This window comes from Melanotaenia boesemani, chromosome 5 (genome assembly GCF_017639745.1).
Source record: "Melanotaenia boesemani isolate fMelBoe1 chromosome 5, fMelBoe1.pri, whole genome shotgun sequence".
Taxonomy (NCBI): Eukaryota; Metazoa; Chordata; class Actinopteri; order Atheriniformes; family Melanotaeniidae; genus Melanotaenia; species Melanotaenia boesemani.
In genome coordinates, this window is record NC_055686.1 from 1,708,944 (window position 1) to 1,733,768 (window position 24,825).

Consider the following 24,825-nt stretch of genomic DNA (forward strand, 5'->3'; position numbering starts at 1 on the left):
CCCAGTTCTTCCATCAGTGTTTGTAGGGATCCTGTCACGTTCAGCTGTCTTCAACACGCTAACATCATGTAAATAAACATGTTTATTTAATCCTGTGCTCTCCACCTCCTCCAGCCTTCCTCCAGACCTCCAACACATCTCCGGCTCTCTGGTCTTCTTTGCTTTGAGTGGAGCATTTCTTTCTGCCCTGAAGGACTCTGTGATGAAACTCCTGGAGATGATCCCAGTCACTCATTTTCATCTTCACACAAACTGTTGGAACTGAAATAAAACTCATGTTTTTAATCTCCAGCTCGCTCAGTTCATGAGATGAAAAGTTCCACCATCAAACCCAGAAACCTGAAGAAAAACACAGAAGCCTCATTTTTTAGATTTTATGGTTAAACTTTTACAAAAGTGAAAAAGAGCAACACATGACAAGAACAGAGCAGTAAGGCTGAAGAAATAACATTTTAGAAATGATGCTCAGTGGTGACATCAGCCGTAGCATCATCACGGTCCAGCCCCTCATCTTCCTCACTGCGTGGAGACGTTGTCATGGAAACAGGTGGGCTCCTCCCTGCAGAGTTTAGGAAACATGCTCATGAATGGGGATGTTGGAGTGGGCTGTTTCCATCCTGTCAGAACTTTCTCCACCATTTTGTTCCACAGTGATTCTGAAGCTCCTCCATCAGATCAGCATGTTGATGGAAGCAGAAGATGTGACCATCAGCTTCACCTGGACGCTGCGTTTGCTGCTAATTAGCTCGTGTTAGCATGTTTCTTTCCTTGTTCAAAGCAGGTCAGATTATCTGTTAGAGCTGCAGTGATGAGTTACAGCCTGGAAGTCATGGACACTGATTTTAGTCCTGATGCAGGTGCTCATGGAGTTTCTTTAAAATCACATGGAGCATTTAAATGAATCACAAAGTCTGACACCTCCCAACTTGTGGGCTTATTACCACAGACCGACATTTCTGAAGCTGAAATTTTACTGTCAGTAAGAGTGCAGGAGTGTTTAGCATAGACGTATATTTCAGACTGTGATGCAGAGATGAACGACTGTATCTGTGTTCATACATCAGGACATTGTTAGTAGACCACCTGGTGACTTCCATCAAGTCTTTCTCAGCACTGTGACCTCATATCAGTTTGTTGGACCCTCAGACAGTGAAGAAGGAAAACTTCCTCCTGTTGTCAGCATCAGTATGAGCGAGCGTTACCTGTGGGTTTGTGCCGATACAAAGACACCACGAGGATGGTGGAGATGAAGTACGGAGAGCACACCATGATGTACCGTATCACGGTCAGCACAGTCGGTGTCGGAGCAGATTGTGAAGCCAGGACATCGAGAGCTGGAAAAAACCAACACAGTATTTAACTTTAAATCCTGGACCTTTTCTCATCTCTGTAGTGATTCTGTGCTCAGTAAAGAACCAGCCTGAAGAAAACTTGGAGTTTACAAACACTTCTTTCAGGTTTTATGTCAGACGGGAATCAAAACGAAGGCTCTTCACTGTTGGGGGCTTGTCCGGGATGAACACGAAGGCTGAATGTGCCAATAACAAAGGAAAATAAACACATCCATTTATGAGGGTTTCAGGACCATAAAGTGGTTGTTTGACTCAGATGTGATGTCAGGACTGTACAGGAGAAGCTTGTACAGGCAAGTTCATTAATGTCATTCAGCTGCCACCACATTTAATAACAACAGTAAAAATTCCTCACCTCTGACAAACAGCCAGCTGGGTGGAGACTCTCCATGACCGCTGATGTTACACCTGTAGAGACCTTCATCAGGCCTGCTAACATGGTGGAGGGTCATGTGACCTGTAGACTCAGTCCTGATGAGGGAGCCATCTTTATAGAAAGAAGCTGGGAGGTTGGAGGACGTGGTCTTTGCTTTACAACGCAGAGTGACGTTATGTCCCTCCTTCACTGGGAGGACGGGACTCTGCAGGATCACTGGTTTGTCTGGACACAGAAAGGAAAAATGAGTTTGCATTAAAACAAAGTCACTGGATTAACAGAGAAGAGGAAACAGAAAAATATAGAATTTTTCAGATGTGAATATCCACGAGCTTCCTGACAGAGCAGATATACAAATTAAAGATATGACTGGCAGCTAGAAAACATCTAATCTAAAATACTTTAACATTTAACTAAGGAAAATATAGAGAAATAATCAGAGGTTAATGATGGTATTGTTGGTTTTCTCTTCTCTTCAGTGTTGTGTAGCTCTGTGTGAACATTAGACTTTTACAGAGTTAAAAACCCTGAAATTATTTGTTTTCTCCTGAGCCACCTGAACGCCTCGTTTGGAGTTCAGTCTTTACTTCCTGTACTTGATGACATCACCACGTCCCTCATTTGCATACCTGCCTTGTGGGCGGTCTGTAGCAGCTCAAACAAACAATGACCAATCAGAGCAGACCACGCCTGTAGACGGCTCTTAAAGAGACAGGAGCTAAAATGGAGCGTTCAGACAGAAGGTGACCAGAGGTGCAGAGACAGCGTCACCATGAGATAAACAGAGAGGTTTGTAATTATTAATGAATATAAACGTTGTCCTGATGACCCCCCATAATAAAACCATGGACCTGTAACATGGTCTCTTTAATGGCTGCCGCTCCTACCGTGTACAGAGATCTGGACTGAGTTGCTCCGCTGCTTCGTAGGAGACTGGCACCAGTAGATGGCGCTATCACGCTGTTTGACCGTTTGGAGCTCACACACAGAGGACGTCAGCGTCCCCCATTCCTGTCCACAGGTGGACATTTGGCCTTCGGAGGTGAACCTGCTGATCCTCCACCCATCAGAGCTGCTGTCTCCGCAGCTCAGAGACAGTTTTTCATACTCAAACAGCTGAGACAAGTCTGGAGACACCGTCAGGGACGCCGGCTCAGAGTCATCTGGGGACGGAGACAGACTGTTAGCCTGGGTCCAGCTGGACTTCTAATGTCCCTGAAAGACTCCCAGACTCTCTGAAGTCCAGTTCACCATTACAGCAGACTGTATATGAGCCTCTGCTGCAGACTCTGAACACATTAATGAAGCCTGACTGGAAAAGGTGACGTTGTCTTCCATCATGATCTCATGTCTAATAAACAGCAGTGTAGCAGTTAAATGTGTCTGATGCTTTCTGTTGGCATTTAACCTCATTTAAACGGCTCTCCTGGTGGTTGAGATGAGGTTAGAAACACACGGAAAAACCAAATCAATGTGATATTTGCAGTTCTTCTAGATCCATAGTTCTCAGACTGGTGCTACTACTGCTCCCTCTAGTGGTGGGATGGAGAATTTTACTTTATGTTTATTTATTTATTGATAGCTGGACTTCTTTCTTTCTTTAAAAACAATTGCAGGTAAAAACAACAACAGACAAAGACAGAAACCAAATAAAACTACAGTTTCACAGTATAATAATAAACTGAAACTGCCTCCAGGTTTTATTCATGTAGACGAGCCGTGTCCAACCGGAGACGTTCTAGTTTTCATTTAACAGTACAGCATATTTATCTGAGTAAAACCTGGATGGAGACAGCTGCTTCCTTCCTTTCCATCTACTCATCTTTTACTAAAGCCGTGTTTCTGCTCTTTATTGTAATAAACAGCTTTGGATTCAGATTTTAGGACTTCTCTGTATTTTTGGGCCCAAACGATTAATAAAGCAGGTTGAAGAGAAAAAGTTTGGATCAGATCATGGAGGGGAAGCTGTAAGGAAAGAAGGGAAACCAAACATGGATATGATGAGCAAACTTCTGTGTAAAATTTGGTATAAAAGTCCAGAGCAGAAGTAATGAAAGAAGCAAACGAATGTCAGAGCCCTCAGGGTCATTAGAGCTGAGCTGAAGCTGAGAGACAAAGTTTCTCTTCTGGTGATGAACCTGGTACAACGATAGCTGCCACCACTCAGCCATAAGTCATATTTCCATCTGGAAGCAACCTGCTTCTGCCTGAAGCCTGATGGGAATGGACGGTCTCTTCTACACCTTCATGTCAGTCCTAACTGTTGTAGCTGGAGAGAGTAAAACTCTGATGTGGTCCGTGATGTAAAGAGATGGAGAACCACGGCTGTAGATGGTGTTTACCTCTCATCAGCAGCCAGCTGGCTGGAGACTCTTCATGACCGATTCTACACGTGTAGGATCCTTCATTCCGCTTAGAAACGTTCTTCAGGGTCATGTGACCTGTAGGCTCCGCCCCGATGAGGGTGCCATCTGTATAGAAAGCAGCTGGGAGGTTGGAGGGAGGGTTGTTGGTCTTTGTTTTACAGCTCAGAGTGACGTCCTCTCCCTCCATCACAGGGAGGACAGGACTCTGCAGGATCAGCGCTTTGTCTGGACACAGGACGGAAACACGTGTTTGTATGTTTGAGAGGAAAAGATGAACATACAAGAGAAAACACGTCAGTAAACTCTCTGCTGTTACACCAGTTTTCAGCTGTTTTATACACAGAATACAGTGTTCATGTGTCTGCAGTTCATTAATCAGTCTTCATATTCTGGATCTCTTCCCTCCCCCATCTCCCCCCATCTCCCCCCATCTCCCTCCATCTCCCTCATCTCCCCCATCTCCCCCATCTCCCTCATCTCCCTCATCTCCCCCATCTCCTCCATCTCCCTCATCTCCCTCATCTCCCCCATCTCCCCCATCTCCCTCATCTCCCTCATCTCCCCCATCTCCTCCATCTCCCTCATCTCCCTCATCTCCCTCCATCTCCCCCCATCTCCCCTCATCTCCCTCATCTCCCCCCATCTCCCCCATCTCCCTCATCTCCCCCCATCTCCTCCATCTCCTCCATCTCCCCCCATCTCCCCTCATCTCCCCCATCTCCCCCATCTCCCTCATCTCCCCCCATCTCCTCCATCTCCTCCATCTCCCCCCATCTCCCCTCATCTCCCCCATCTCCCCCCATCTCCCCCATCTCCCTCCATCTCCCTCCATCTCCCCCCATCTCCCCTCATCTCCCCCATCTCCCTCATCTCCCCCCATCTCCCCCATCTCCCTCATCTCCCCCCATCTCCTCCATCTCCTCCATCTCCCCCCATCTCCCCTCATCTCCCCCATCTCCCCCCATCTCCCCCATCTCCCTCATCTCCCCCCATCTCCCCCATCTCCCTCATCTCCCCCCATCTCCCCCATCTCCCTCATCTCCCCCCATCTCCTCCATCTCCTCCATCTCCCCCCATCTCCCTCATCTCCCCCCATCTCCTCCATCTCCTCCATCTCCCCCCATCTCCCTCATCTCCCCCCATCTCCTCCATCTCCCTCATCTCCCCCATCTCCCCCATCTCCCTCCATCTCCTCCATCTCCCCTGGTAGGCTGCTCATCTCAACATATATATATATAAATATAATGTGGAGTTTAAGGGATGAAACGGGTTCATTCCTGTGTTTATTTCGGGGGAAGCGAGCTGGGAACTAGTTGATGGCGGGTGTTACTGTAAAGGTAAATGGGTGGTGCAGGTGGATGGAGGAGCTGGGAGGTGGAGCATCTCACCGGTGATGGTGATGTTGACGGCGTTGCTGCTGTCTCTGTGTGCAGATTGACACCAGTACACTCCGCTGTCAGACTGCTTCACGGTCTTCATTTGGCAGGTGGAGGGGGTGGGGCTGCCCCACATGGACCCACACTGGGACAGCTGCTTTCTGAGAACACAGCATTCATGATGCTCATCAACTCAGGCTGAAGCTCACCAACAATCTCCAAGTCAACAAATGAAGTGGTGAGCTGCTGGAGTCAGAGTTATGGAGCAATGACGGCTAACACTGGACCAAGCTGCTAACCATGTGTAGCTCTAACGGTGTGCTGGTTGGGCAGAGGTGTGCTGGACAAAGCTAAACCCTGACCTCTCTGTGGAGTATCCCCACACCGTCCAATCACCAGGACCCAACTGCTCACAGCTGATGGAGATCTCCTCATACTCGAAATGCTGGGACCAGCTGGGAGAGACCTTCAAGGAGGCTGGTGGAGACGTGAGGACAAGCAGACACAGGACACAGTTATTATCAGCACCTTCATCAGAAGGTGTATTCTAGGATGTTCCTCTAGGGGGCAGCAGGCGGTGGTGGCTCGGATCAAGCTGCTCCTTCTCTACACACAGCTGGCTGCTTCCTTTAGTCGCTATATGTCTGGCTTTGTTTTAAAGACCTTTTTCATGCTGCTTTGGAGCCTGTGTTGCTCAACTAGTTTATCCTCGTACTCTGGACTCTGACTTTCAAGCCCTGATGGGTATCCATGGCAACAGAAAGGTTGTTTACCAGCGGGATACAATGATGAAGCTCCAAAACCACATTAATACGTTAAATAATAGGGAAGGCAGAGTTTTAAAGCCGCGTTACGTAACTTTCCGGCCTTAAAACTCCTCGTTCGGCAGCGGTTTGATGGCTCAGTGACATCTATTATTCTGCAGCCGTCCCTGGCCAGCAGCGTCCCGAGGCGGAGAAACCCGACTACACCGGTTTTTCTTCCGGGACGCCGCGTGGCGCTGAAGCTGAGTTTGGCTTTACGCACCACACCACGGGCTAGCAAGCGGATGGAAACACAGCGGCTGAACCGGGCTGATTCAGGGACAGAAGAAGACGTTATGGGAGGAAGAGAGGACAGAAAGACAGACAGAGACAGAGCAGGAGATGAGACACGAGCCACAGAAATCTTTCATTAAAATAATCCTGGATTCACTTCAGTTGATGGAGTGAAAATAAGATTTGGCTCTTCTGCTTGTTCAGATTTACATGATCCTGCAAACAGCCGTCTGTCATCAGAGCAGCACAACTCTTGTCTTCCAGGGACTCTGTGGACACTTTTATGTCTCTAGCGATGTCAGAATCAAACCTGCGGCCTGCTCAGGGATCTTCTTGTACTTGCAGCAGACAGGAAGTGGTGCGTGGTGGGCGGACACATGAAGAAGGTTCAGAGATGTAAAACAGGAAGAAACAGAAAGACCTGGACTCAAAGTTCAGATGTGGACGTGTGGAAGGGTTGAATCTCACCACGAGCGTCAGACGTCCGGCAGGAGGTGAAGACGCCTGAAACAAGAGTCAGATTCATCTCAGTCACACATTCCTGCTGCTGACATGTTCCACAGTTCAGTCATTCAGCATCTCTGCTGCTTTTCTCTCCGTTCACATCCTCGTCTGCAGGTTTCTGGCGGCTGGAGAAAGTTGGCTCTACTTACAGAGAACAAGCAGAGGCGTCTTCATGGCGTCTTCAGGCTGAACTTCACCGAGCGTCTCTCAGCAAATGTGGTGAAAACATCCTGTTAAACCAACCACAGGTGGTGGGAGGGGGGAGGAGGTCCTGCAGCCTGAACCTGCTGCTCATACGGCTTCACTCTATGCTGCCAGTTTCACATCATTTCTCTGACTTCTTGCTTTGTGCTGATCTGAGAGAAGCAGGAGAAGAAAAAGACTCCCATCCTGTGGTCAGGGTGTTTCCATCCATAAAACTCTGATTCTTCTTTAAAATGTTAAATGTGCTCAAACACAGCAGAAGTTCTGGTAAAAAGGATCCAGCATATCAGAACACGTCCAGGCCAGAATGTCCTGGTTCAGGACTAAAGGACGTCTCAGCCACATGACGTGGAGCTGCTTGCTCATAACGCCCAGAAATAAAGCATTAGGTGTGTTAGGATGGGGGGTCGCTGCTTTTAAAGCCGCCTCTGCAGCAGGAAGTCAGACTCTGTGGTTTCTCTAAACACCTCCATCACTGGAGGTGTGAAGGAAAATAAAGAGCCATGAGAGTCAGAGAGCAACAGGAAACAGTCTCTGACTACAGCAGAAGCTCCTGGGTCATGATGAGATGCTGTTTAGCCGGTGATTCGCTCAGAAGGTTTAAAGATCTAAAGACAAGGTGACAAGACTCTGACGTCTTAACCTGCTCTGTTGTTGTAAAACATGCATGGCTCTCCACAGGAGGAGGAAAGGGAAGGCCTCAGCTCCCCCCACAGACAGAAAACTAGCAGGATACCTGGCCAGGTCCTCCAGGGTGGAGCAGTGATGGAGGAAGTGGCACCGGATGATGATGCAGGTCATTTATTCCTGTTTGAAATGATTAAATCAACATTTCCACACACCACCTTTACTTTATTTAGTGCTAAAGAATACAGGGATTCCTTTATAATCCCTGGCTGCTCCAGCTGGGTCGGTGGTGCTGCAGCTGTGGTTGGAGAAGGGGAAACCAGTACCTCCACTGCACCCCGTAGTCCTCCTGCAGCCACCGTGTCCTGGGGGCCTGGGGGGCCCAGCTCCAGAGGTAAACACCCAAGAGGACCTGGCTGGGCACAGCACAAAGGGGCAACATGGGACCCCTCTCCATGGGTTGACCACCTGTAGGAGGGGTCATATAGCTTGTGTAAACTGGTGGGCGGCTGAAGGCGGGGACCATGGAGGTCTAGTCCTGGGCTACAAAAGCCGACCCTACAGACCTGGGATGGCACCTTTCTGCAGGGAAGGAGCCTGAACTGGTTCCCTCTGGGATTAAAATAGTTTTTATTCTTTTAAAATGTCTAAAAGCTTCGTAAAGTTCTTTAAAAAGCCGACAGGCACACCGTAGCTTCATTACTGGCTTTTAATAAAACAGAAACACAAAGTCAGACTTTGTTCCAACATGTCAGAACTCAAACGTTGGTGAGTCTGGTGATCTGGTTTGTTCCATCTGAAGCTTCACAGTCGGCTCTCAAGGGTCGCGTTGTCTTTTTCCCGAAGGGGTCCATTGTGGCAGGGGGGTGTGGCTTCTTCCTCCGACTCTTCTGCTGGGATTCACATTTAAAGAAGAGAAGAAGAGATGAGATAACAGTGTGTGTGTGTGTGTGTGTGTGTGTGTGTGTGTGTGTGTGTGTGTGTGTGTGTGTGTGTGTGTGTTTGAGCTGACGGCGGGAACTGTAAGGTCTGAATTTTGTCCCTTTTAGTGCACCGTAATGTTTGCTGACCTTTGACATGTCGGGCCAGGAGGCGGGGTCCTGCCAGGCCGATACCCAACGCACCAATGGGAGCCGTGGTCAGGATGGCTAACACTGCTAACGTTAGCACGTCCAAACCGAACGTGATCGAGTTCTCGTCCCCCTCCTCCCTCGCCATGTCCAACGCCTTGGAGCCAATAGCAGCCTGGCAGGAAACGGAGTTAACAAGAAGAGTTAGCATCGATCCGATAGCTGCAAGACCCTCTAGTGATTTTATTAAACCTTTAAGGGTGGTGCTCAGGATCCTGCTTTTGGTTTAGCTGCCAGTCATGAACTCTATAGACTCTGTGGACGCCATGTTGGTCTTTTTATTTTGTCCTGAGTCGTGTGTGTTATAGCAACATGTCACCTTCTTCTACGTCCCAGGGAGTGGTTTTACTCTAACAGACCTGCACGGTGGCCTTAGGCAGCCAGGCCACGGCGATGAAGACCTTCTCCTTCCAGTTAAAACCTCCAGCATGAACCAGCAGGAAGGTGACAAGGAGGCGGACCACCAGACCGGTGCAGATGCAGGCCATACCCAGACCTGACCACACACAGATGCCAGCATGTTAAAAGTCAGCAAGTATTTGTGAAACCCCTGAAACAGAGACTGTAAATGTGCAGCTGACCAGGTAAACCAGCTTTAGTCCGGTTCTTACCCACGGTGTTGAGACTGAGGGCTGTAACGGTGATTTCAGCTCCAATCAGACCAAACAGAAGCGGCTGGAAGACATCCCATGACCGGCCGACCAGAGCTGCCACTGGGACCTGAACACCAGGGAAAAGTTTTTATCAGCCTCAGATTGGTGGTCTGTCAGGGCCAGACTTCAGGGGTCTGACGGGCATCACCTTGTCCCTCCTCCATCCCAGGGCGGCCAAGAAAGACAGCACCAGCGTACAGAGGCCGCCAGCCCCGGCAAAGCCAACAACATGACTGAAGAAGACTGAAAATATGGACAGAGCCAGCAGCATGAGAGTCCTCCTCAGCACCAGGTCCTCCTGCAGGCAGACAGAAGATGCTCAGACACGTTCTGCTAAATAATCTGAGAATAACTGGAACAACGTCAGACCTGCTCGCTGCTGGGGAACAAGCATAAGAACAGGCCCAGGACCAGCCCAGCTACAACTCCTCCCACCACCTCCAGCAGACCTTTGAGTACGTTCATCCACGTAGCGCCTGCAAGACAAACATCATGTAGAAAAGACGAGAGCCTCATAGAGCCCAATCACACAGAAACTAGCCTGACCTGTGGAGAAGGCCATTCCCAGGCAGGTGGAGAAGCCAGTAAGAGCTAAAATATCATCCAAGCTTCCCGCAGCCATCAGCAGGGTGGGGATTCCCTGGAAGCACAACATCCAAACATCATTAGATTAGAACAGGAAAGATGAAAGTTCTTCGTCCAGTCAGTGATTCTTGTTTCCAAGAGCTTTAAGAAGTCCACTGGAAGGTTTTCAGCCTGTTATAAATGTCCTTGTTGTGTTACAGCCCCAAACTTTGGCCTTGGTTTTGTATGTAAATGTCGTTGTTTGGTTGCAACCAGGTGATTAGCTGACTGCCTGGACTTCTATAGCAACATACCTTTTAAAGCTCTTTAAACTCTTTAAGCAAGTTCTCAGATCTATATATCCAGCATACAATTTCCAGCACGTACCACCCAGAAACCCAAGGTTCTTAAGAGCACTGGCATGAGATGTTAAAGTCCATGCTACGTAAGTACTGCTCTGATGTAGAGAAAGCCTTGGATGAAGTAATACCCTTTGTTCTGTTTGCTGCTTGGGAGTCCACTCAAGAATCACTGGGATTTAGTCCAACTGAACTCGTGTTTGGACATGAACTCAGTGGTCCACTAAAGATCCTAAAGGAAAAGCCTTCCAGAAAAGAAGGTGCTGGATTATGTTTCTCATTTCTGCAAGCATTTGCATCTAACACATACATTTGCAAGAGAGTCTCTTCAGGTCTCACAACAGTCCATGAAACATTGTTACGATTGGTATGCTGTTTCTCGCCATTTCCAAGTTGGTGATAGAGGCTCTATTACCAGTATGCAGTGCAGCTCTAACCGCTAAGTTTCCAGGTCCTTTTGAGGTTCATGAATGTCTGAGTGAAACCGCCTATGTAATTGGCACATCTGAGAGAAGAAGGAAAACTTGTGTTTGCCATATTAATAAACGTTAAAACCATATTATACTTAAGATCCTTCCTTCAAGATGCAGATGTGTCCACACCTGTGACAGGTCCAACTGGCAGCTCTGCCCTTATAGTTGCTGGCGGTCCCGATTCTGTTGTAGATGACAGTTTGATATTGAGATCCGATTCCTGACAAATTCCTCAATTAAATAACTTGGACATGATAAATAAACCTTTTACCTATACCTTTTAATTTCTTGTCCTTAATGTTGTTACCCCAGCAGAGCCGGGGTTGTAACATTAAATAGGGGCTTGTCCGGGATATGTTACCTATAATGTGGCTTGACTAAGTATTGGTTGGTGCGGTGCACTGGATTCTATGGCTGTCAATACTTGTTGTGGATGATGGCTCAGTTTGATCTTGAGCTGTTTCTAGAAAGTCCTTCTTTTGATCAGCTGGGCCAATGTACAAAAGATGACCAAGCTCTAATTGCAGCCCACTTCTCCATCTCCTATCCTAAGCAACTTATTAAAAAAGAGCTTTAGGATCTGACTGTGAGGAAATTGGTTGATCTTATGCTGTTGGGGTTTCCTTCTCTGCCTGAGGTTGAGGTTCCTGATGTGTCTGACATACTGCCATCTGCTGTTCCATCTCCTGAACATGCAGACAGCCACAAGACTGAGCATGTGTCTCAGTATGGTTCTAAGAAACCTGAGGTGGAGGATAAGGTTCACGGTTCCTCGCTTTAATCCACTCTCTGATAGTGGCTCCGCTGGGTCTAGAGTCAGTGCTTGACTGAAAGTCCGACTTGCTCGACTGCAGCTGGAGGCCCAGGAAAAAGCACAACTGAGGCAGTTACAACTAGAGATAAAAAAGTTTAAAGTTGAGCAAACCATATGGTTGTGTCAACTTGAACTTGATTCCCAAGCAAGAGCTAGTGCTGCACAGGTACCTGCTGCACCTACTGGTTCAGTTGGGTCTTCTTCTTCCATACCCACAGAAGACAGACCCTTTGACATAACCAAATACGTTGCTTTGGTGCCAGAATTTTGGGAGGTTGAAGTGAACTGTTATTTTGCTGCTTTTGAGCGCATAGCACAAGCTTGGAAATGGCCTTCAGATGTATGGTCCCTGTTATTACAGTGCAAAATCCATGGCAAAGCACAAGACAGAAGGGTGATGCTTTAATATTTATAGGTTTTCTTTTCTTCTTCTTTATTCTTTATTCCATTGTATTGTTATTATCATCAAAACTAGTCAATCTAATCACAATTCAGCCAAAACACACTGCAACACTAAGTCCCAAGACAGCAAATAGCATTCAGTGCTGTGATGGATGATTGTCAGCAGCCATCTTAAATAGTGGAGCTCTGGTTGGACATCGACTGGGCCAATCACAGGTGGGTGATGGCACAGCCAGGTATGTTGCTGGAGAAATGCAGGCAGTCAGCTACTCACCTGGTTGCAACCAAACACAGAAATGTACATACAATACCAAGGCCAATGCCTGGGGCTGTAACATTTGGGTTCTCTGAGACATCTTTCTGAAGGAGCTTGTTGTCAGAGGGGGTCTTTTTAGGGTCCCTCTGCAGGTTTTCTACCAGGGAAGCATTTCTACCAACAGGAGTCCTAATAAATCCCAGTCCAGCTTCCTGGTGAGGAGCGTGGAGCAGAATGATGAGTGTGATGTATCAGACGGTCGTCCTGCAGCATCCTCTAGATGTAAAGCTGGAAAACTGTCTCAGTCTCCATTAATGCCCCAAAGCAGCTTCTCTCCCTGAGATAGATCCTCATTTACATTTTAATAGAACTTTGTTGTTTATGTGTTGATGCTTTAAAGTAATTACCAGCTTAATTCTACAGATTAAATATATGAGTCTGGTGGTTTACTGGGATCTAAAGCTTGTGGAGCTGTGCTGGTTTTCTGGAAGCAGACTGTTTCTGCCAGTGTGCGCCCTCTGGTGGCAGAATGCAGAATGACAGCTTCCAGCAGCAGGTGATGGTTTACCTTTTCCACTCCGTATCCTTCTGTCTGTAGCAGCAGCATGGAAGGAACAACAACAGCCGGAGACACTGCAGCCAGGACAAAACTACACACACACACACACACACACACACACACACACACACACACACACACACACACACTTTTAAACCTTTTACACACACTTTCTATATCTAGCATGTAGAACTCAAGCAGCTTCAGGTTTCATGCAGCATGTTTGTGATACGTGTGTGTGTGTGTGTTACCCCAGTATAAAGCCCCACACCCATGGCAGTCCTAGCAGGAAGTGAGAAACCACGGCAACAACGCAGGCCTCTATCATACACGGCCCGACAGCAACACGTACACACACCCCCTTCAGACGGCTCAACGCCTGCACACACACACACAAACTAGTGTAAACACACCAGCATGGACTCAGTGTCCAGTTAGTGTGTGTTGGGGTGGTGGGGAAGGGATGGGTGTGTGTGTTTGGTGGGAGGGGGGGTGTACCGAGGGGTCGAGTCCCAGTCCGGCTCTGGTCAGGATGATTGACAGGGCGATGTTCCTCAGAGCTGCAGACCAGCGAGTGTCGATGAAGATGCTGTTCGTTATGTAGGGAAGGTTGCGCAACAGCAGACCAGCCAGCAGCATCCCTACACAAACACACACACACACACACACACATTATATGTGACTGCTTAGTTCAAATCAGACTGGGTTAAGTGAGGCCAGACTAGAGTCCAGATGAATCCGGATCATTCTGATTTGGTTAGAAAACAACATCAAGGTCCGGGGTCGTACCAAGCAGTGGGGGGAAGGGGGGCAGGGTAGGCAGGCGGATCATTCCCACCAGCTTCCCTCCCAGCACAGAGCAGATGAAGAGGATGATGATGCCGAACAGGTTCCCTCCAGGTAAACACTCCCTTCCTGTGATGGACCAGACGACTCCAAACAGCAGAGCCAGCAAACACCCTGAAAACAAGCAGGAAAACAGACGTCCCTCTGGAACAGGTCTCGCTTAGAAACCACTAAGACCTGGTTCTCTGAGTATAATGTAAAACCAGAATCCCATCCTCCATCTTTTATCCCCAGTAGAAGATAAACAACATATCAGATGGTGAAAGGTGACATTTTACCATGTGATGGAAAATATGAGCTGATGTTCCAGGGTGATGTTCAGCACGGTGTAAAAAGTAGTTCCAGGGTGGTGTTCAGCACGGTGTAAAAAGTAGTTCCAGGGTGGTGTTCAGCATGGTGTAAAAAGTACTTCCAGGGTGATGTTCAGCATGGTGTAAAAAGTACTTCCAGGGTGGTGTTCAGCATGGTGTAAAAAGTACTTCCAGGGTGATGTTCAGCATGGTGTAAAAAGTACTTCCAGGGTGGTGTTTAGCATGGTGTAGCATCTCTTCTTCTAACATGTCTGGAAACGTCTGGAAAGTGAGGAGACCAGTTGCTGGAGTTTTAGGAGAGGAATGTTGTCCCATTCTGGTCTGATGCAGGATTCTAGCTGCTCGACAGTCCTGGACCTTGGTTGCTGGATTTCTGCTTCCATGATGCTCCAGATGTTGTGTACTGGTGAAAGGTCTGGACTGCAGGCAGGCCAGTTCAGCAGCCGGACTCTTCTCCTGTGAAGCCATGCTGCTGTGATGGATGCAGGATGTGGTTCAGCATCGTCTTGCTGAAATCTGCAAGGTCTTCCCTGAAAGAGATGTTGTCTGGATGGAGCAGATGTTGCTCTAAAACCTCCATGTACTTTTCAGCATTGATGGAGCTTCACAGATGTGGAAGCTGCCCACGCCATAGGCACTAATGCAGCCCCATCCCATCAGAGATGCAGCTTTTCACCTGTCCACTGATAACAAGCTGGATGCTCCCTCTCCTCTTTAGTCTGCAGGACACGCCGTCCATGCTTCCAGAAAGGAAACAGGAATAATGTAACTGACACGTCTTGCTCCAACTCAGTGAAAAGTACTTTTTATATGTTCTACAACCTACACTTGTTTGTAAATTCCCCTTTTTATTAATTTTCTTACATAATGTAATTTAATGTAATTTAATTTAATTTAATTTAATTTAATTTAATTTAATTTAATGTTTTAGGATGGTTTCCTTCTGCAGCATGTTTTATCGGTGGAGGGGTGGCAGCATGGTACTGTGTGCTGTGGTCGGCTGGGGGGGGGTACCAACACCCTCTGGACTCTGTCCTCTCACAGAGGAGGACACTCAGTAACGGACTGCAGTCTCTGAGCTGCTCCACAGAGACGGAGGTCATCTGTTTTCCCCTCAGCTGCATAATAAGGCTACATAACTCTCTGGAGGGGTGGGCGGGGTATTTATCAGCCTAGAAGAGGCAAAGACTTTGGACTGAACAGACTAAGGCAGACTGATAATGAGACGTACGTTTCTTCCTACATTTCATTTTTAGTGACATGTTTAATCTATTTATTGAATGTATTTCCCTCTTTTAGTAATTTTTTTAAATTTCCTATTTATTATATTTATTTATTTAACGTGTGATGGTGAGTCTGAGCAGCTGCTGTTATAAATTTCTTTCTGGATTAATTTGTTTTATGTTTTTTTAACAAATCCCACAAGAATCCCAATGTACCCAGATTATGTGTATGTGAACAAATAAAAATCTTGAAATGTTGCAATGATTCTCTAAAACGAATGAGGCCCCAAGTTTACCAGCATCCAGCCTTGTCCCATGTATACAGAGATTACCCCTGATTCTCTGAATCTTCTGATGATATTCTACACTGTGGATGGAAGATCTTCAAAGTCTGAGAAACATTTTCCTGAAATTGTTCCACAGTTTTAGATCCAGTTTGTCTCAGATTGGTGAAGCTCTGTCCATCTTTCCATCTGAGAGACTCTGCCTCTCTGAAATGCTCCTTTTATACCAGTCATGTTACTGACCTGTTGCCAGTTAACCTGGTTAGTTGTCCAATGCTCCTCCAGGTGTTTCTGGTTTGTACCAGGTACTTTTCCAGCCTTTTGTTGCTCCTGTTCCAACTTTGTCCATCAGATTCACTATCAGCTCATATTTTCCATCACATGGTGAAATGTCTCCGTTTCATCATCTGACATGCTGTTTCTACTGGGAATAAAAAGTGGAGGATAGAGGATAGAGGATAGAGAGTCCATTACCTTTTGTGATGAGCAGACTGATGAGTCCCTGCGGACGACATCTGTCCCTCAGACGGAAGCAAGACTCAAAGCAGGAGGAAGACGGGTCCGGCATCTTCATCTGCTTTGACACACAGACCATAAACAACCAAGTCCGGAGACATTTGGACAGTTTTCATCATTTTATTTGTTCACCAACATGTTCTGGACTTTCAGAGTCTGAACAGATCCAGAAAACTCATGGTTACAACCTCAGCTGTAAAACATCCAAACGAGAGGACTTCTAACAGCTTATCAGCGTTTAATCATTAAAGCTTCGCAGCTCAGGTGGAAAACATATGAACATGAGGACTTCTAAAGTCTGGGACACACATAACAATTTCTTTCATCTCATGAGATGAAACATTTTTATCTGGTCAAGACCTCAAACATGAAGATAAAAAAATCAGTTTTGATCATACTGTGTGTGGTGTGCTCTGAAAATGTAATCACAGAACAACATACACATGACGACGCTGTCCAGCAACTCATCTACAATCTAGTCGAACGTCGAAACGTAGAAGAAGAACCATGGCAACAACCATCAAAAAACGAAGAAGAACCATAGCAACAACAGTCAAATAACGAAGAAGAACCATAACAACAACCAGCAATAAACGAAGAAGAAGAACCATAGCAACAACCAGCAATAAACGAAGAAGAAGAACCATAGCAACAACCAGCAAAAATCGAAGAAGAGCCATAGCAACAACCGGCAATAAACGAAAAAGAACCATAGCAACAACCGGCAATAAACGAAGAAGAACCATAGCAACAACCGGCAATAAACGAAGAAGAACCATAGCAACAACCGGCAATAAACGAAGAAGAAGAACCATAGCAACTACTGGCAATAAACGAAGAAGAAGAACCATAGCAACAACCATCAATAAATGAAGAAGAAGAACCATAGCAACAACTGGCAGTGAATCAAGAAGAAGAACCATAGCAACAACTGACAATAAACGAAGAAGAACCACAGCCACAACCAGCAAAAAATAAAGAAGAACCACAGCAACAACCATCAATAAACGAAGAAGAACCATAGCAACAACCGTCAATAAACGAAGAAGAACCATAGCAACAACCGTCAATAAACGAAGAAGAACCATAGCAACAACCGGCAATAAACGAAGCAGAACCATAGCAACAACCGGCAATAAATGAAGAAGAAGAAGCATAGCAACAACTGACAATAAACGAAGAAGAACCACAGCCACAACCAGCAATAAATAAAGAAGAACCACAGCAACAACCATCAATAAACGAAGAAGAACCATAGCAACAACGGTCAATAAACGAAGCAGAACCATAGCAACAACTGGCAAAAAACGAAGAAGAACCACAGTCACAACCAGCAATAAATAAAGAAGAACCACAGCAACAACCATCAATAAACGAAGAAGAACCATAGCAACAACCGTCAATAAACGAAGAAGAACCATAGCAACAACCGTCAATTAACGAAGCAGAACCATAGCAACAACTGGCAAAAAAACGAAGAAGAACCACAGCAACAACCGACAATAAACGAAGAAGAACCACAGCAACAACCAGCAATAAATAAAGAAGAACCACAGCAACAACCGTCAATTAAATAAAGAAGAACCACAGCAACAACCGTCAATTAAATAAAGAAGAACCACAACAACAACCATCAATAAACAAAGAAGAACCATAGCAACAACCATCAATAAACGAAGAAGAACCACAGCAACAACCGTCAATTAAATAAAGAAGAACCACAGCAACAACCGGCAATAAACGAAGAACCATAGCAACAACCTGCAATAAACAAAGAAGAAGAACTATAGCAACAACCGGAAAACACAACACCCAGCATGGAAGAGGACATATAGGACGAGGGAATAATGGTGGTCTTGGGACTATTGTTACAGAAAAAGCCAGAACTGAAAACAATAACAGACTTGAGACGCCGTGAACACGGACTTTATTTACTTTCTTGTTCCCCAGCCAGCTCGCTGTCTGATTGGCTACATTCAGCACCATGTCACCATCCATGCAGTCACAATGCACGAGTCGTCAACGTTCTTCAAAATCGGCTCTGAAATATTGAACACGTTTAATGTTCCCAATTGTCAGCTAGGCCAAATCGGGACAAAAGCAACCCAAAAATCGTTATGTGTACCAGGCTCAACTGCTAAACAGCATTTAATGATCCGAGCTTCACGGCTCAGGTAGAAAACAAACGCGAACACGTCAAGTCTGAAGATCCATCAAAGAGTTAGACTCTTGAAATCCGCCTGATGAAGCACAAACCCCCAAAGCAAACTGCAGACCGCAGCAGTGAAGGTCCGACGAAGCTTCAGAGACACGCCGCAGCTCCGCTGGCTGGAACAGCTGATTGTTATTTTCTCCACATGTGGAACCAGATGAGTGAAGTCTGACCTTCGTACCATTGTCCTGCTGCTGTTTGGAGGGAAACCTCCACATCAAGGTGAAACCAGAATGTTATATTCACCACAGCCTAATACAAGTTCATTTGTAATCTGATTATATTATAAATTCGTTATTTGAACCTTTTGAATTTTGGTTGACAGCAAACAAAAAACAGGCTCATATTTTTTTATGAATCCTATTTTTGAAACCATCATCAGTGTCTCAGGAACGGTAATGTGTAACTATGGGTTAAATTGTGATGGATAGCTTACCCTTTAGGTCAGAGGTGCCAAGTCCGTTCCTGAAGATCTACTATCCTGCAGTTTTAGACGCAGCCTTTCTCCAACACGCCTGAGTCAAATGAATGTCTGGTTATGGCCTCTGCAGTGCTGAATGATGCGGAAAAGGGAATTCAGCCTGATGATTCAGGAGTGTTGGAGAAGGGATGCAGCCAAATGTTGCAGGATGGTAGAGCTTAAAGTCTGAACTTTCCCTGCTTTAGGTGATCTACGGCAATTTTATATCCCGTCTACGAGGTTTACAATCCAGTCACTAAATGTAGTGTTTATTGAAAGACCAACTGGTACATCCATAATGATCCATGAGTGGTAGCCTAGTGGTTACAGAGGTGGGCTTGGATCTGGAGAACCTGGGTTCAAGTTCCTGGGCTGGAAACCAAGGTAAAAACCACTGTGGTTCCCTGAGCAAGGCCCTTAACCCCCGACTGCTCCCTGGGTTGTGAATCTGGCAACTAGGATGGGTTAAATGTAGATAAAGAATTTCCCCACTGTGGGACTAATAAAGGATTATTATTATTATTATTATTATTAATAACAACATTATTTATCACATTTCATCATAAAAAGATCACCATCACTACTATGTTGCTAAGAGACCTCTATTTAGACCTGGACATGATGATGAAGCCACTTCCTGTCAGACTTTCCACCAATCAGAGAGCTTAGATTGTGGAACAAACTGCCAGTGGAGATAAAACTTTCACCAAATGTAGACATTTTGAGATCCAGGTTAAAAACATTTCTTTTCTCATGCGCCTATGCATGAAATCTGCACGGTAACTTTTTAACTTATCTTGCTTTTAATCATTTTAATGTAATTTATTATTTTATTGTGATTATGTGTTAATGCCTTTTACTATTTTTAAATATATGTAATGCCTTTGTTTTTTGTAAAGCACTTTGAATTGTCCTGTAAATGAAATGTGCTGTACAAATAAACTGCCTTGCCTTGCCTAGATTGACGGTAACGTCCAATCAGGAGCAGCCAAAGATCAACCAGTGAGCAGAAAGTTCTATGTGTGTGTGAAAAGAAGAAAAATAATGCTCCTCTATGGCTGGAATAAAGCCAAGAGGACGATGGTGTGACTGAAAATGTTGAAGCAGCTGGTTGGCAACAACCTTTTCTGGCTAGAAAAGGCAGGTTGGAGATGGGATGATAGCTGGAGAGGACGTCCGAGTCCAAGTTGTTCTTTCTTAGCACAGGCTTGATAGCTGCAAGTTTGGGAGGGACGGGAAGTCACCAGGAGATAGAGAGTGACTGATTATCCAGGTCATGGAGGGGACGTTGGCTGGAAGGCACCTCTGTAGAAGTGAGGCTGGGAGGTGGTCGAGGGACTAGGTGGAAGAGTGGATCTTCTTCTTCTGTACTTTGGTTGTGAGTGTCAAGACTCCATAAAAGCAGAGTAGTGGGAGGCCCTAGCAGCTTTCAGTGCTAATGAGTAAGCTGTCTGGTGGACATGTTCTTCCAGTGGGAGTGCAGCATCCAATTCAGAAAGAGTAGAAGAAAGGGTTGATGATCTTATGGAAGGTTATTGCTTGGTTCTTGCAGTTGGTGACATAACTGTGATGTCTAACAGTACCACCTGGTGGTCGGAAATGCAGAGCTCAAGAACTTGGGTGTTTGAAACAGGAACAGCCCCAGTGATGGCAATCTCAAGGGTGTGTCCATGCTTATGTCTGGGTCCATTTACATGCAAGGTGAGGGGGAGGCAGCCCAGAATGCTCAGGAAGTTGGCACCAGGGTGGATCAATGTGGATGCTAAAGTCACCCAGGATCGCAAGTTTGGAGAAGGTAGGGGATAGGGATAAGAGAAGGCTGGAGAAATCAGATATAAAGGTTGACTTAGCTTTGGGAGGCCTAAACTGGAGATGACAGGGGGGACATGTCTCTTCAGGGGGCGGAGAACTCTCTGACAAGTGAGACGTGCAGTAGTGCTCAGATATCACAGGTGCGGCAGAACGCTCAGCAGAGTGAATGGTGATCAACTACGGCAAGATTTGACAGGGACCAAATGAGCTTTCTGAGGGATGTGCCGTGGCTGAGGGAACAGACTAGGCTCTCTAACAACTGATGTACGCGTTGGGATGGTGCAGTTCCAAAGACCCTGGAGTTGTGGAATGGTAAATCCAAACAACATGCCAGATGTGCAGTCCAGTCCGGCAACACAGGTCCGATCCAGTTAAGTAGCACAAGTCCGATTCACTTTGGTAGCACAGGTCTGGTACATCCTGGTAGCATAGGTCTGGTCGAACCCAATGAGAGGGAGACAGAGCTGGTTTTCTTCCAGATCTTCTTTCTTCGGTGCAGATGTTGACCACCATTGGTCCTGCTGGCCAGGTCAGTTAAAGTCAAAGTTTGGGTCCTCAGATGGACCGTTTCAAAACCAGCAGGAAGAACTCTATCATGTTTCTATAAATAGCCGAGCTTGACCAGCTCAGGCGTGTGTGTGTGTGTGTTTGAGCGCTCACCCCAACGGAGTCACCCGGGTCATCCGTCGTCCTCCGCGGCAGCACGGTGATCTCTCTCTCCTCCAGACCATCCTGGACTTTACTCCCTCGCTTTACCACACAGAGAGAGACAGAGACAGAGAGACAGACAGACAGAGAGAGAGACAGACAGAGAGACAGAGAGAGAGAGAGAGAGAGACAGACAGAGAGTCAGAGAGAGACAGAGAGAGAGAGAGAGAGTGATGGGGAGGGGGGTGAGAGACATTGTGACATAATGAATGGAAAACGTTGCCCTTTGCCCTTTTTGGTGCAACCACAGCAATTTGTCTCATGAAGTTTCCACATCTGTTCTGGCTGAGGAGAAGATGAAATCACTGATATAAGTTCAGATAAATGAGTATTTAAAGATAAAGATTAGATTTTATAAATGGCTGCCATGTTGTCAGACCAGTTTTCAGTCAGACCTTGACTTGTGTTTCTGCCTTAGAGCTGCAGAACTCTGTGAAATGACTTTATGGTGCATCTAGTGAACGACTGCCTCACTCCAGATCTGCTTGGTTTGGCCTAAGAGATGGTATCCATGAAGACCTCCTGTTCTGACCTGATCATAAACCTCACTTCAGCCTGACCTAAACCTGCAAACACCAAGAAACCAGAATGTGTGTACATCCCTCCACCACCACACATCTCCTCTACCCTCCATCCATCTCTGCCTTTTCTCTCATTGCTGGTTAGTAAACAAGATTCCTTGTTAAACAACTTTAGTTTTACTCAGAACAGGACCAGCAGCTCCAGGTGACAGCTGTTCATATTATATTATTTTAATATTATCCTAATGCACTGACCCAGATGACTCCTGCAACTTTACTGTGGCGCCACCTGTTGGACAAACTCTGTCAGCCCCAAAGCTGCAGTCAAACATCATTAAAAGAACTATAAGCCCGGTTCTGGAGTCAAACTCCTGCTCAGGGATGTACTCTGAGTATTACACTGGGTTTGGAGTCCTTTTTAATCCTGGTGTGATAGATGAGGCAGGTGGTGGAAACCTTCCTCAGAGGTTTTCTCCATATCGACATGACAGCATCACACAGTTGCTGCAGGTTTGTCGGCTGCATCCATGATGAGAATCTCCCGTTCCACCACATCCCAAAGCTGCTCTACTGGACTGAGATCTGGTGCTACACTGTGTTCATAACAATACTCAGGCAGGCTGTGCTGCATCCTGGTCCAGACAACTGCTGCTCTGGATGTTTTCTCTTCTTCAGACCATCTCTGGAAAGCCTGGAGATGGTTGTAGGTGGAAATCCCAGTAAATACTCAGACAAACAACCATGTCACGTTCAAAGTCTCTTAAATGTCCTTTCTTCCTCATTCTGATGCTCAGGTTGTACTTCAGCAAGTCGTCTTCACCACGTCTACATGACTACATGACTACATGCTGCCACATGACTGGCTGGTTAGATGTTTGTGCACAGCAGGAGGAACAAGACAATAGTAGATTCAAATGGAAATACTGAAGTCTGATTGGCTGAGAGACAAGCATGAGGTCATGTTTCCAGATCTAAGTCTGCTGGGTCAGAGCAGTGTGTGTGTTTAGGACTAACTTATTAGACTAAGCTAACACACACAACTGAAACAAGTTAAAAGTGTTGACCGGTCAGATTAGGGTCTCTGTTGCCATGCCAACACATGGTCTTACAGATCTATGAGGAATGGTCGTTACCTGAGCCGGTTTATGCTGCAGCTCGTCGTCACTGGTCCAGACGTACCGTTTGGTGGACTCCTCATCCATCATCTGAAACACACTCAGCTGTAACTCATACATGTGAGGACCTGAACCTGGTTCAGCCTGAACCTGATTTCCTGTACAGTAAAAGAATAAACCAGGACCACAGTCCTGCAGGTTTCACGTTTCCCTGTTCCAACACACCTGACTCCGATTAATGTGCCGTCATGCAGAACCTGACAACAAGCTGATGGATCCATTTAGTCTGAATGAGGTGTGTTGGAGCAGGAAACATCTAAAACCTGCAGGACAAGGGTCCTGGAGGACTGGAGTTGAATGGTCCTGCAATAAGATGAGGCTCCGCCTTCAGTGATCGGGTCTAAAAATCCGCAAGAATCTAGGATTATTTTCCATTTTACCTTGAAGCTAAATGATTACTGTAAATGATTTTTACAGTAGTTTTGTACATGTCAGTAACTAAAGGAAAATCTTTATCTTATCCAGCACTCATACGTGCATGTTGTTTTTAGGTTGTTTTTATGTCCATGATTTTCATGGTGCGCCTCCTGCAGGTGCTCCTGATGATTGTCTGCTGTGTTTTTCTACAGAGGCCGTAGATAGTTTCTCTTTCTCTACAGCTGGATGTCCTTTTTTCTGTGAGGTTGTTTTCTTTTTCATCTGTGTCTCCTTTCTGTGTGTCCCCTCCCGCCTTTCAGGTCCAGCATTAATATAAAGCTTCAGAAAAAAAAACAAAAACAAAACAAGCCAAAAAAAACAAAAAAACATTTAAAATAAAAAAAAAATACTTAAGTATTAAGAACCTCCTCTTGGCAAAGCAGATCTATTTGGCACAACACATGCTGCATTCACTGACACCTGCACATCCGAGGGCAGTTTACACTAAATATTTGTTAAATTATGATTTAGTCAGAGTGGCCCCCCAGGCCACCCCTCTGGCCCTGCCCTTGGATAAAGGTGCATGTTTTACTGCAGTGGGAAAATAAAGAAACAATAAATTTAGTTAAATGGTTTAGTTGTATTGATTACTCGGAGTTAAATCCCTAGATTTGTGTTAATCCATCACTAAAGCTGATCTTTGGATTAATAAAACTGATCTGGAGTTGGACTCAGACTCAGTTTAATCAGTTCAGACTGGATCAAGTCCTGATTATTGATCTGGTTCACTCTGACAAAGTTCCACACGGAGGTTTGTGTTGTCTTACCTTGGCTGTGGAAAGCAGTCCGACGGTGACAAAGACAGAAGCCCGACTGACAGCTGAGTCACGAGCAGCGACAGGACACACCACAGAGCGTATGAGTGTGTGCTAATAACACATGCTCTCTGGCTGCTGTGTTTGTCGTCCCGCCACACACACACACGCAGGTAAACCTGGCATTACAGGACCACAGGTCAGTGTCCCGAGTATTAATACCAGGCTGGGACGCTGCAGACACAAACACGTCTCATTATCAGCCACATAATAGCAGGTGTGGATCTGAGTGACGAGAACACAGCTCACACAGCTGCTCAGACAGAAGGAAAGAACCTGCAGATTATCTCATATCACCACCACGTCTGCGTCGGAAAAGGTTTGGCATCACGTAGCACGCAGAGCTGCAAATGATATGTAGAGAAAGTAAATAAGTTTGTAAATAAGACTGATTTTTCTAGAAGAATGACTGGAATCTAAGGTTATTACAGTTAAATCTGACTTTCTGAGAACATGACTGATTCTGCTCCCAG

The 24,825-nt window shown here is 46.0% G+C and overlaps 3 protein-coding genes across 8 annotated transcripts in view; 1 reads left to right on the forward strand and 2 right to left on the reverse strand.

Moving 5' to 3' along the window:
• LOC121640417 overlaps window positions 1-24,825 on the forward strand; it is a 1,195,287-nt gene that overhangs the window by 232,702 nt on the left and 937,760 nt on the right. The window lies entirely within an intron of this gene.
• LOC121640453 (Fc receptor-like protein 5) lies at window positions 360-7,237 on the reverse strand. 4 transcript variants are annotated; one of them, XM_041986216.1, is made up of 9 exons: window positions 7,161-7,237; window positions 6,976-7,011; window positions 5,833-5,947; window positions 5,483-5,631; window positions 4,071-4,319; window positions 2,616-2,891; window positions 1,708-1,953; window positions 1,203-1,334; window positions 360-559 (listed from the first exon to the last, which is right to left on the reverse strand). In XM_041986216.1, the coding sequence occupies exons 1-9, from the start codon at window positions 7,183-7,185 to the stop codon at window positions 453-455; spliced, it is 1,335 nt and encodes a 444-aa protein (XP_041842150.1). In that variant the 5' UTR covers window positions 7,186-7,237; the 3' UTR covers window positions 360-452. The 4 variants fall into 4 exon arrangements, with proteins under 4 accessions (XP_041842150.1, XP_041842152.1, XP_041842153.1 ...); XM_041986218.1 differs by lacking the exon at window positions 5,833-5,947 and having other exon boundaries at window positions 7,161-7,175; XM_041986217.1 differs by lacking the exons at window positions 360-559; window positions 1,203-1,334 and adding an exon at window positions 1,364-1,528.
• On the reverse strand, window positions 8,538-24,414 carry LOC121640448 (sodium/hydrogen exchanger 9B2). Of its 3 annotated transcripts, XM_041986208.1 has the most exons (15): window positions 24,305-24,414; window positions 23,079-23,150; window positions 21,377-21,466; window positions 16,191-16,290; window positions 13,842-14,012; window positions 13,551-13,693; window positions 13,304-13,431; window positions 13,062-13,143; window positions 10,172-10,265; window positions 9,995-10,101; window positions 9,774-9,923; window positions 9,584-9,692; window positions 9,332-9,468; window positions 8,913-9,087; window positions 8,538-8,735 (listed from the first exon to the last, which is right to left on the reverse strand). In XM_041986208.1, exons 2-15 carry the CDS (start codon window positions 23,148-23,150, stop codon window positions 8,647-8,649), a joined length of 1,647 nt encoding a protein of 548 aa, XP_041842142.1. In that variant the 5' UTR covers window positions 24,305-24,414; the 3' UTR covers window positions 8,538-8,646. The 3 variants fall into 3 exon arrangements, with proteins under 3 accessions (XP_041842142.1, XP_041842141.1, XP_041842140.1); XM_041986207.1 differs by lacking the exon at window positions 24,305-24,414 and having other exon boundaries at window positions 8,538-8,732; window positions 23,079-23,225; XM_041986206.1 differs by lacking the exon at window positions 24,305-24,414 and having other exon boundaries at window positions 23,079-23,225.

Excerpts from the sequence above, each read along its gene's own strand:
- LOC121640453 (XM_041986216.1), bottom strand. The coding sequence starts at position 7,185 with ATGAAGACGCCTCTGCTTGTTCTCT. Across the intron at positions 5,632-5,832 it reads TGGGGATACTCCACAGAGAG|AAAGCAGCTGTCCCAGTGTG; the intron begins GTCAGGGTTTAG and ends CTGTGTTCTCAG. Across the intron at positions 4,320-5,482 it reads CGTCAACATCACCATCACCG|ACAAAGCGCTGATCCTGCAG; the intron begins GTGAGATGCTCC and ends TCCTGTGTCCAG.
- LOC121640448 (XM_041986206.1), bottom strand. The coding sequence starts at position 23,180 with ATGTATGAGTTACAGCTGAGTGTGTTTCAGATGATGGATGAGGAGTCC. Across the intron at positions 13,694-13,841 it reads CCCCTTCCCCCCACTGCTTG|GGATGCTGCTGGCTGGTCTG; the intron begins GTACGACCCCGG and ends GTGTTTGTGTAG. Across the intron at positions 9,088-9,331 it reads TGCCTAAGGCCACCGTGCAG|GCTGCTATTGGCTCCAAGGC; the intron begins GTCTGTTAGAGT and ends GTTTCCTGCCAG.